Here is a 12,073-nt window from a genome sequence, read left to right on the forward strand (position 1 = left end):
AGATTTGCTAACTCATATTCATAAATCAGAGCGCTGTAAATTTCTGCCTAATTGTTTTGTGCAAATTTTTTATTTTTTATTTTTTTTTGCCATGCAATTAAGCTAAGTTTAAAGACCAATTTAAAATATCGGTAGAGTAAATAAAGTGCAATAAAATCTGTATTTTGTTTAGGCAGTAGTTGTGGCAATTGATATATCAGGTTGTGAGATTTGTCCAAAGGTGTACGTTTTTGTGCACAATGCATTGTTAAAGGATCAGTGTGTCATGTAATTTTCCCATATCAACTTTAACAGCCAATTAAACAAATAACGGTATAGTAAAAAAGCTAATTCACTTTATTAAACCGCTTTGTCGAGTTTAATGCATCCTTACGCAGGTTTGAAATGCTGAATTAATTCAATCACTTCTAACAGCACTTAATGGGAACAGTGTCATTCACAGAGGGTAGATTGTCACTATTTAAAGGGAAAGTTCATATGTTAATGAGTGGCAAATGACTAAGTAGCTGCATTGATTACTTTTATGCCACTGATCAGGCTTTTATATGTAGTTTGGGGTAACAAATGCAACAAATTTAAAACAACAAATAACAAATTTATAATGCATCTGACCCTTTAAATCAATGTTTCAAGCAAAGGGGGTCAAATTGTCTAGAAATGGTCCTGTGTCTGCCAGAGAGGTTCTTTCCGATATTTCTAGCCACTCTTTGCATCCTGTGATGAGACAGCACCTGGAGCTGAACTGTTCTTCTTTTTTTTGATCCAAAGTTTTATTGGACTCACTTGGGGCCTTGTTGTTTGGCCATGTCGGACTGTTCACGAAGTGGTCAAATTTCATCAGTGTCTTTGTGGTTTTTAGAACCGTTTTACTGTGAGCATGTTGGTTAACTTGTGGTTTTAAAGTTGATAAATGTTTCACGTAGTTTAAAAGGCTCATTGGATGGACATTTTCCACATGTTGGCATGATTTATTAGGGTCTTCATGAAAGATCTATAACATATTTTGCTTAAAAACACTCAATGGCTTTGTAAACAATTCCCTTTTTGCCTTGTCAAAAACAGCTCTGCCCCCTCCACCACCGCCTTGCCCCTTTAACCTCTCGGCTCCGTCCCCTATGTACGGCTGCCCTCCGCCCCCTCCCATGTTCAGCAGCCGCATGCCTCCGCCCCCTCCTTGCTTCTCCATCCAAGCTCCGCCTCCTCCACAGCAGGAGGCGGAGCAACCTCCACTCTTCCAGAAGAGGAAGAATGTCTCTTTAAATTATAAGTTATTTCCCACCTCAACATCCTTCCAGGATTTCCTCTAAAAATAAAATAAATCCACTCCTCTCTTGTCTCATCCGAGGTTAGGACTAAAACTAATAATTTTCATTCATCTGTGCAGCCAGCGACAGAACATTTAGCATGTTTTCTGCTAAGTTTTGCCACAGCATCTGAACAAGTACACGGCTGTCGCTTGCGAAAACAGCAGTGTTTCTGAGCACCATAGGTGGAAACGAGCAGATTAATGAGTGGTAATATTATAATGAGAACCCCTTCTTATGTCAGAAAGTGAGAGAAATCTGATCAGCTCATTTTCTCACATGCTTGCAGAGAAAGTCATACAAAACTTACTGGGTTCTTCTTTTTCACATTTGGTAGATGCACCGGACACTTATTATAGCACTTAAACATCTGTTGAGCACTTTTAAAATATTTGATTTCATTTCCAATTTATTTTGGAATTCAAAACTAGCAAGACTTTGATTAGCTGCTTCAGGTGTGTTTAATTAGATTTAGAGCGAAACTCTGCAGCACACCGGCCCTCCACAACAGAGTTTGGAGACCCCTGCTTTATGCAGTGAAATATTGTTTAAAGTTTATTCTGCTATTAGGAAAATATATACTGCATATTACACCTGTCCTATAAATACAGCATGGTTTGCAAACATTAAAGCAGCTTACTGTAGTAAAATAATAATAATAATAATAATAAAATAAAAAAGGAATTCAGACTTTTTTTAAAGACTGTTATAAATATTCATACAGACCAATGGCTATTATTTCTTAAATGAAAAAATAAATAAAATAATAATAAAAACATAAATAAAATAATCTTTTCGATTATGTATACAAGTCAAATCAAGTATAGATTTGGATGGAGCCAGACAGTTGGAAATGAAAACCAACAGTAGCCGCCCACTTCCATCGCTGAAATCAGTCTACAGACAAACTGATTCTACTTCATTTGTCTTGTTATGTGAGGATATGGGAAAATCAAATCCAATTTTCATCTTCACCTTCTTCCATTTTCTCCTTCATCTTTTCCCTGCTCTCTCCTTTTCCTTTCTCCTTTTTCACTCTTCTCGTGCAGTCTGACCTCCAGTAGAGAATGTGGTTTACACCCGGTCGTGCATGGAAATAAATACCGTCATATACTGTAAAACCGGTATAATTGTGACGTCTGTCATTATTATAGCTCTGGTGTGGACATCCACATTCTCATAACATTAGAAGGATTATTCAAAATGTAGTTATAGTTATCATTCTTGGTGTGAACGGGCCTTAACTGGGACGTAAGAGAGTAAGAGAGACAGTATGTGGTTGAGAGAGGAGGGACTGAAGAGGGTGAGCCATTAAAAACTCACGATACAGGCAAACTTCAACATGTGATGATGGGTGGGCGTATCAATAAAGAGGCCACAATGGCATGCCCCCCTTACACGCTTATTAATTAACATTTCAAAAGCTTTTGAGTGTTCATAAAGAAGCTAGATTTCACTCTGAAACCACGGCAGACTGACACAAGTGCTGATACGTCCCGGTTTAAACCCACAACGCTATAAGAACAAGGATCACCATCACACGGCCATTGAAATATAGTGCAAGAAATTCTTGATCAGGTAAAAGAAACAGAAGACAGCCAGTAATTCTGAGCGGATCAATAGTGCCCTCTACAGGCCACAAGTAATATTGCAAATGGTAAACATCCCAAAACCCATGACATTACAACATTGATGTCCAAAAACAGCGTTTGTTGATGAACACATTTACTAAAGTTGTAAAAGAGAATCAAATTGAACTTTGTGTCCAAGTAACACTGATATGTTCTGTGTATGAGTACACAACCAGATTCTTTATGTAAAATAACCCCCAAAATCAACCAAACGATGCTCACAGTTGTGAAGTGAAATGAATGCACATGTATTAATCGACAGACCTTTTAATATAGCTTTACATAAAAAAGTATCTATACAGCTGTTCTGTACCATGTCATTGTATCACTTAACCTGTAGTCATTCTGTTTGTACCTTATAAAAACAGGATAGTGTAACACTATAATTACAATTCAAACACATTTCTGATATCAGGAAGACGAGATATACAATACAATTGAATCTACAGCATGTCTCTATACAGTGCACAGGTCCTCTGGCCTACAAAACGTGTAGCATTACACAAGCAGTGACATGGAAATGAGTTTCATCTTCTGTACCACTCAAAAACGCATGATTTTTACAATAACTGCATGATGTAACATCAACCATTTTGTTTTCAATTGTTCAATGCATGGTGAATTATATCATCATCAAGAGCTGAATCTCATGAAAACGGTCAACAATATGTTGACACCAAAAAAGAAAAAAAGAAAATAACGCTTTGCTTAAAGAAGGAGCTTTAGGATCATTCAAATGTTTGGCATTGTGAAGAAAAAAAAAAATCATTCCAGTGATATGACAAAAAAGAAAATGAAATAAAAATAAATAAAACATTTTATTATGGTAACTTGATGTTTTTTAATTGCTTTTAATCCATGTTTATATGAAAAAAAGTGTATTTTAGTATTTTACTGTAATAAAAAAAAATCTATTACAGTAACAATATTTACCATTGAGTTTAATGCACATGAGAAACATACTATTAGAATAATTAAGGGGGAAATGATGCTTAAATGATGCAAATAATATCACAATGCTTTCTGATGTATAGACTTAATTTTCTCCATGCTAAAAAAACATTCTTATGATTTCAGGGATAAAATATGGACTGTTTTTGTGGGATTCACTTTAAAATATCTAAAGTGGAGTGCTATACGGTTAAAAAGAGAGAGTAACAAAGATTAAAGCAGGTGTTTTATCAGTGTGAAAAGGTAAAACTATGGTGATTTACAGTAAAATGCACATAAAGAGAAAGTGAGACTGTGTGCTGATGTCCTGAGAATATCAAAGATGTGCTTTCAGACCCACACACACCAGTAAGTGTGTGTTCAGCGTGAGAAACAGTGCTAAATGCAGCTGTCAACAGACCGTCTTCTGTATTCCTCAGAAGTCATGCTAAAGAAAGTCATGCACCAGTGTTAAGGCAGAAGTGGACAGCATTTATCATTACACACACACACACACACACTTTCACACACACCCAACCAACCACATCTCTCACAATCGCTCACCACTCAAACAGTTTAATCACCAGTGTCATAATTTCCATAAAAGTATTATTGTTATGTACACAAGCCTATTCTTGATCTCAGAAACGTGTGCACCATGAAGACAATTAAACCAGTCCTGTGTCCTCTTCTCCTGGAAATACTCTGCAGAGCGCTGGTCCTCTAAACCTGCTCCCCAAGTGTCTGAATGAAAGAGTAGCAGCTTCCTGCACACACCCGCATCACTTCCTGTCCAGAGCACTGAGCGGCTGGCCTGGATCATGGCAAACAGGATGCTGCGGTGAGATCAGGCTTTTAGCTGCTTCCTCCTCTCAGATGACGATTATGGCCGATGAAACCTGCCAAGTGGAAAAAGACATGACATTTTCATCATAAAGTCCAGCTGATGGTTGAAGACAATGATCATTATTTTCCAATTATCCCCTTTAATCAGAAAAAAAAGGTGTCCGCCCCATACTGTTCTACGAACAACTCTCTATTTCTCTATTCATCACTTTCAGAAAGATTGTTGTAGAAGTAACTAAGCTTTTTTTCAAGGACCCACTGAATTGATCAAAACATGACAATATAATGTCCCGAAATAGCTGTGTTTGAAATATATGCTGTTCTTTGAAGCATTCGTTTCATTTGAAAGGTTTCTTTAGCAGTAAATCAGCAGATTAGAATGATTACTGAAGGATCAGTTTTGATTACAGGAATAAACTACATGTTTACATATAATCACATAGAAAACAGTTCATGGTTACAATATTTCTAGTGTTCGTTTTGATTTGATCTGAATACAGTGTCCTAACTAAACGTGATAAAACATTCTGCTACGAAAATAACACTGAATATTTCACAATATCACTGTTTTTATGGTATTTTTATAAAAAAAGATGCGTTCCTGTAGCTCAAGTGGTAGAGCAATGCAATATCAAGCGCAATGTTGTGGGTTCGAATCCCTGGGAACACATGATAGGTAAAAACTGATAGCCTGAATGCACTGTAAGTCGCTTTGGATAAAAGCGTCTGCTAAATGCACAAATTTAATTTAATTCATTTTAAATAATTGTTTTCAGGTATATTTACATAATGTTTGTTAATCAGGTATTGGCTGCTGGGTTATGGTGTTCACGTGAAGTAATTGACCCAAGTGCCCATTAACAGCTCATTATTCTTGTGTGTTTAAATACTTCTTCATTTATTCCAAGTGAAAAAGTGCTGAAAGTCTCGGACCTGGTGTATATCCTGCTCTCCACGTGAACTTCCATTTCTGAGCTCTTAAACTCGTTCAGCTCTTTTCTTATGGCCGCCTGGAAGAGGACAAGAGAAGAACATCACCAGCGTTCAGGGTATCACTGCTTGTACCGAGTAACAAAACACATTTCTGAGGATGTCATGGTCAAATCAACAACTATTGCAATACTTTAACATCAGTATGGTCGATAAATGCCTTATCAAAAATGAGAGCAGTGATTGGGCCGGACCTTGTCAGCAGGGGTGAGTTTGGTCCAGGGTTTGTCTGCGCGCCGGTCGTAGTCTTGAGCGTGAGTGGACTCCACATACTCATGAAAGCGCAGGATCTTTCTGGCCTGCAGCTCGGCCACCGTGGGCCTCTGGGACAACTGCACACACACACAACAACCATTGTTTTCAAGCTCAGTAAGATTAGTGCCTACTTTCACCACGAGCAAAATAGTTTTGCCCCTAATGGAAAGAGTGTGAAAACCATAACTTGGTTAGTTTCCATTTTCCTTTGTCCACTTTTCACTGACAGTTATGAAGGAGTGAGTCGTGAAGCATTTATATATGAATATGTATTACATTACATTTAGAATTTTAACTCTCTAACACAAGTGATTTAATTAGTTTTTATTATGAAAAAAAAAGAGAGATAACCTACATGAGCAAAATTTAATATAATAATTTAAATTTCCCGATTAACAAAACTTTTAACACAGGGACACCATTCAAACTTTTTTTTCCCAAAAAGACAAGACAAAAACTTGGACTCTTTAAGTCTTAATACTCTTAAGTCTATTGCACATGAATGCTGTATTTTTTTTTTTTATTTCTATTCATTAAAGAATCCTAAAAAAACATATAAAAACAAACCTATGAAGCAGCACAATTGTTTTCTGATATTACCGATGTTTAAATGGTTCTGAAGCACAAAAAGTTAAGGCTGCTGAAAAATCAGCTTTGCCATCAGGGGAACACATTACATCTTAAAATATATTAAATATAAAAGTTATTTTAAATCGTAATAATAGTTCCCTATATTACTGTTTTTTTACTGTATTTTGATCAATTAAATGCAGACCTGGTGAGCAGAAGAGACTGAATTTAAACAAAAGAAAATCTTAACGTCTCCAAGCATTTGAACAGAAGTGTATTTGTAAACAAAACTGATGTCAAACAAGACCTTTAGAAGTAAAAAAAAAAAAAACCTAATAAGTTATGGATGTGTGCCTCCAAACCTTTCTGGTCAGTCTGCGCTTGATTTCACTCCTTTCTGCTCGTCGGTCAGCTTCATTCTTGGCTGAAACAGAAGAGCATGCCAAATTTTATTATTATGTTTTACTGGAAGTATCCAGAGCATTAGGAGACCAGGGCTGTGAGACTGACCTAGCAGGATGTTTCTCTGCTCAAGCTCTTGTGCGGTGGGTCTCTGACTCAACCTCCTGTGAGAACACACAAAATACACACAGTGTCTTCATCATAAGACTACAACAAACAAAAACTAGCCAAGACACATCTAACAGAACATACATAGTTTTTGTTTTGTTTTTCCCAACATAAAAATCCTTATTCTTTAAGTAAAAAAATTACTTTATAATAGAGGATACAAATATAACACAATGTTCAAAATACAGTGCAATCTTTATATTTATATCCATATATATATATATTGGAAATATACAGTTAGTATATGGTTATAACATTTTCTTAGCGATATATGTTATTTACACTATAGCAAGAGATAGTTGCACCTCAGTATTAGTGATCGACCGATGTATCTGTTTACCAATATTTTTCCCGATATTTAAGCATTTTTCCATAATCGGGTATCGGTTTTGTAATATCGGATTCGCCGATTTACGGCGCCATCTTGTGGCCGTTTTGAGATTTCCGCCATTGCAGCCCGGGCGTCTGAGGAGATCAGTCAACAACAACCCTGCTAACACACGACGTAACAGTTACGTAACGTACTGGTAATTTTTGGTAATTCCATGACTTACCAATTGACAACGTAACTACGACGTCGCATTCCCGTAATTTTATTACCATCACATTACCAACTCACAACGTCGTCAGTACGTCCTTCCAACGTGACCAGATAACCAAGAACGTCCCAGATAGGTCCTCTATTGGTAATATATTGGTAACTTCATGACTTACTGGCAACGTAACTACAACGTCGTATGCACGTAATATCATTACCATATTTTTTGTACGTTCTTTATATGCTCTCTGAGTATAGAGCTATTTAAAAAGTGTGATTTAAACGTCAGACACAAGATTAAACGTTCCTTAAAGATAAAATATGTTTATTTTCAACAAGTCAGAATATGGACATGCTTTTAAGCTTTTAATGACGTGACATACAGGCGCGCGCTTCCACAACTGACGCACCGCGCGCACAGTATTGACAAGAAAAGAGTTGTGAAACTTTTTATCTCGTATGGAGTTATAACGTGAAATAATGACACAGACTGGCTCATCATCTCATCTGCGGCAGAGACTGTTGTATCAGAAGGACAGCGCGTTTGTTTGAGGCACTTTTCACTTCAACTGTGTCTGACAGGAGAATTTAGCTTTCTGAGGTGAGTCTTACAATTTATAATAAATAAGTGGGTTGATAAAATGTATAAAACAAAGTAAAAACAAAAGTCTAACGTCGCTAAAACCTTTTTTTATTATTTTATTGTTTTTATTGGCCTTCTAGCCGTTGAGTTACCATGGCAACCGCGTACACATCAGCTGCTGGAGAGGAGAGGAGAGGTCTCGTCTGACATTTTCTCTGTTTCTCGTCAGTTATACCAAAGAAAAGGTCAACAACTGCGACAGATTTGTTAAGTAACACGTTAATATTATCCACAGTCTACTTTAAGTACTTTTTATTAATATTTATACCTCTGTGATTATGGTATTTTTCTTGAAATGTCTGCTATCAAGTATTACGCTAGCATAGAAACATAATTAACGTTATAGCATATTAGATTTGAGCTCTTTTTAATGAAAGTCTGGGCTTTTAATTACATCTTATGCGTAAAGGATCGGTTTTGATTGCTTTGTAAATGTTTTTGATGGTAATTTGTCAATAGACAAATGAAGTAAAGTTAAGCTAATTAATTTAACCTAAAAGTCTGCACTGTAGAGTCTATCAGTGACGTCACTTACGGTCTAAAATGGGCTGAAACTATTTCAAACCACTGTTTCAAGCTTGTTCTGATTTATCATTGTAAACAAATATTGATAAAACATTTTTTACATTGATTTCAGGAGTGTCTTAAAAACCCTCTAAAATAGAGGGGAAGTTCCAAGAAAGTGTCTAATGGGAGCTGCTGACAGAGATAGAAAACACAGGTGATGCTACAAAGCTTATTAAATAACTTCATATTTATTTTTTACAATATATCATCATGCATCTCTAAAATCTAAACATGTGAATTCCGGTATCTTAAGATATTTTTGTATGTTTTCCATATTACTGTTTTTCTTTTCTGCATTTCCCCTATTCTCTAGTTTGTTTATTTCTAATAAGGAGCTGGAGGCCGTGAAGAAACAGATCCATGATATCGTGGAGAAGCAGGCCCAGATGAGCGAGTGGAGAGCTGTGCTGGAAATATTCAGGGGTTGATGCTCATAAGTCCAGGGTAAGTATACAGCTAACCCTCCTACCACCTCTACTCTGTGTGGTTCCCGGTGTATCCAGGATGAGATCTTCCCAGATGTCCTTCACCCTATTTCACAGTGTAAGACATGAACCAGGCCCTGGGCGACGACCTCTCTCCATCCGCCGCCTCCGGTCTTCAGGATCTCCACCAGAACCCGATTCGCTCCACTTCGTGAGACAGAACACAACGCTGTGATCATCGGAGACTCCATCGTCCGGCACGTTCGTGCTATGTTAGCTGAAGGTAAAGTCCACACTCACTGTTTCCCTGGTGCTCATGTTCTTGATATTTCTACACAGATTTCCATGATCCTGAAGGGTGAGGGGAGCATCGGAGTGGACATGTTTCACGCCGGCGTTAACGACACAATGCTGCGGCAGACAGAGACGCTGAAGAGGGACTTCAGGAGCCTGATCAAGACAGTGCGCAGCATATCGCCTGCATGATGATCATCGTGTCAGGACCACTTCCCACGTATAGATGAGGACATGAAAGGTTCAGCAGACTTTTTGCTTTAAACGAATGGTTATTGTCATGGTGTAAAGAACAGAAACTGCTTTTTGTTAATAATTGGAATCTTTTCTGGGAGCGTCCTAGGCTTTTTAGATCTCCTGTTGGACAACATCTCCAGGACACTTCGCTCCATGTGACTAGTAAGCCAATTATCAAATAACTGCTATGATGACTTTTGTTCTACACGCTCAAATAGAAGTACTTGTTCTGTCCAATCAATAGAGATTGTGTTTGTTCCAGTGTTAATTTTGATAGGCATTTTTGATTTAGCATTAGTCTAAACTCCACCAAACTACTGTTATAAGCATGAGCCCTGTCAGACTGGTCGTGGTGGAGGTGTTGCAACAATATATAGTGATATTCTCAATGTTACCCAGAAAACAGGATACAGGTTTAACTCATTAGAAATACTTCAGCTTAATGTTACACTGTCAGACATGCAAAAGAAATCTAATGTATCTCTTGCTCTGGCTACTAGGGTTGTGACGAGACACTTATCCCACAAGACGAGACGAGACACGAGACTGAGTTCATGAGAGCGAGACGAGATTTTTTTTTTTTTTTAAGAAATCCTCAATGATAAAATAAATATTTCATTTTTCTCTACTCCTTTTTCGTAGAACATGCATTTTCACATCAATTTATTAAAAGTAAAAAAAAAAAAAACATGTTTAGGGCCCTATGAAATGTTTCTTTTTTCCCCAGCATATTATTTTTTATTATTATTGTTAACAAATTCTGTATTTTAGCATGTCTAACTATTTGAATGCATAACACAACTTAATTTATTCATTTTATTTTTTCTTAAAGGTAGCCTTACTGATATAGATATCATACCTCAAAGTGTTGTTACTGACCACTTCCTTGTATCGTGCATGCTGCATATTACTGATATTAACTATATTTCCAAAATGAGCATTATGAATGTAAGAGCCTTACATTACATTTATAACAATCATTGTTAATGTTTGAACTGTATTTCAGGGCAGTTTGTGAAGACAGATAATCAAGAGAAGTCAGTTCCAGATCCACCCTCCACACCAGACTTCTCTCTCACGAGGATTGCTGTCTACTAACATACTGTGTTCTCTTCAGACTTCGGGGAATGCAGATATTACTCGGGGACACGAACACATGAATATTGCAAGAATAGAGAAAGTAAGATATATTATATATATATTTAGATATATTTTTGTGGCAGTGTGAACTGGCCATAATGCTGTATGATAGGTGTGAGATTCATTAAACTTGATTTGGTATAATACATCTGTTCATAAGCTATTGCATATTATTTTCAATGAATTATTTGTAGTGGTTTGGTTAAGGGTGTGATTAGCTGATGTATTATTGTGGGAGCTTGTGATTAGTTGATAAATGTGTTTATTGTTAATGACAATATTTAAATGCAATGTGCTGAGTGCTTACTAAGACTTGCATGTTTGTGCATAATGTTTTGACCCCGGATGCTTACAGAAGGGTATAGATATTTAAATATATGGAAATGTATTTATTATTAATATATCTCAATCTATGTGCTTCTGTTTGGGCTGAATGCTTTCATTCATATGTCGCTGTATATCCTGTTTTTATTAATAATCTGGGTGTATTACTGTTCATATTTGCTTGTTAATAAATTAACTGAATTCATTTTGAGTATTCATCATTCACAGCTACTGAAACAGCCTTTAAATTAGTTTGGGCATATGAGGACATAAATTAGGTTCAAGTGCTGCATGTCCGCCCATAGAATAATTATAAAAAAATGACCAACTGATTACCAGCACACGACCACCGATCCGCGACGTTGCCACGACGTCGCAGTTACTTACTGGCAACGTCACAAAGTTACGTTGTGGCGACGTATACGCACCTTTCACTTTTCCGGTTGCCACGACGTAACTAGTTACGTCGCCACGACGAAACTTTGGTCACCAGATTACGTCGCAGTTACGTAACAGTTACGTAATGTTGTTAGCAGGGAACTCAGTGCACAGGTAAAGTATATGTTCTACTTGGTTTGCTTTAATTAATCAACTTTATTTAACATAACAGACATGCACAAATGAGATCTGAGACATAAATTCCTGATATAGTTAATTTATGCAGCTTGTTTCTAAACAATTGAGACGAACTCATTGAGTTACGTAGTGTTCGTCATGTCCTGCCCCAATAAAGACATATCTTTACATGAATTAAATAAAACAGACATGAATGAGTGCATGTTGAAAATAAAAAAATGTTTTTTTTTTAT

At 36.8% G+C, this 12,073-nt stretch overlaps 1 protein-coding gene and 2 long non-coding RNA genes across 11 annotated transcripts in view; 2 read left to right on the forward strand and 1 right to left on the reverse strand.

Moving 5' to 3' along the window:
• Positions 1-3,167: 3,167 nt before the first annotated feature.
• The window catches only part of LOC113068319 (phosphatase and actin regulator 4A), a 60,398-nt gene continuing 51,492 nt past the window's right edge, over positions 3,168-12,073 (reverse strand). For all 7 annotated transcript variants that reach the window (XM_026241029.1, XM_026241028.1, XM_026241026.1 and 4 more), the window contains 5 exons: positions 7,037-7,092; positions 6,889-6,950; positions 5,896-6,033; positions 5,645-5,721; positions 3,168-4,764 (listed from right to left, as the gene is read on the reverse strand). In XM_026241029.1, the coding sequence (XP_026096814.1) occupies positions 4,749-4,764; positions 5,645-5,721; positions 5,896-6,033; positions 6,889-6,950; positions 7,037-7,092 (349 nt within the window). In that variant the 3' untranslated portion in view covers positions 3,168-4,748. The remainder of the gene's footprint in view (positions 4,765-5,644; positions 5,722-5,895; positions 6,034-6,888; positions 6,951-7,036; positions 7,093-12,073) is intronic.
• On the forward strand, positions 7,586-9,526 carry LOC113068320 (uncharacterized). 3 transcript variants are annotated; one of them, XR_003279509.1, is made up of 5 exons: positions 7,586-8,235; positions 8,358-8,483; positions 8,915-8,998; positions 9,158-9,288; positions 9,387-9,526. It is a non-coding gene; the product is annotated as an uncharacterized LOC113068320 (long non-coding RNA). The 3 variants fall into 3 exon arrangements; XR_003279510.1 differs by having other exon boundaries at positions 9,177-9,288; XR_003279511.1 differs by having other exon boundaries at positions 8,358-8,462.
• LOC113068321 (uncharacterized) lies at positions 9,610-11,468 on the forward strand. The gene is made up of 3 exons (XR_003279512.1): positions 9,610-9,804; positions 9,907-9,962; positions 10,807-11,468. It is a non-coding gene; the product is annotated as an uncharacterized LOC113068321 (long non-coding RNA).

This window comes from Carassius auratus, linkage group LG44F, assembly GCF_003368295.1.
Source record: "Carassius auratus strain Wakin linkage group LG44F, ASM336829v1, whole genome shotgun sequence".
Taxonomy (NCBI): Eukaryota; Metazoa; Chordata; class Actinopteri; order Cypriniformes; family Cyprinidae; genus Carassius; species Carassius auratus.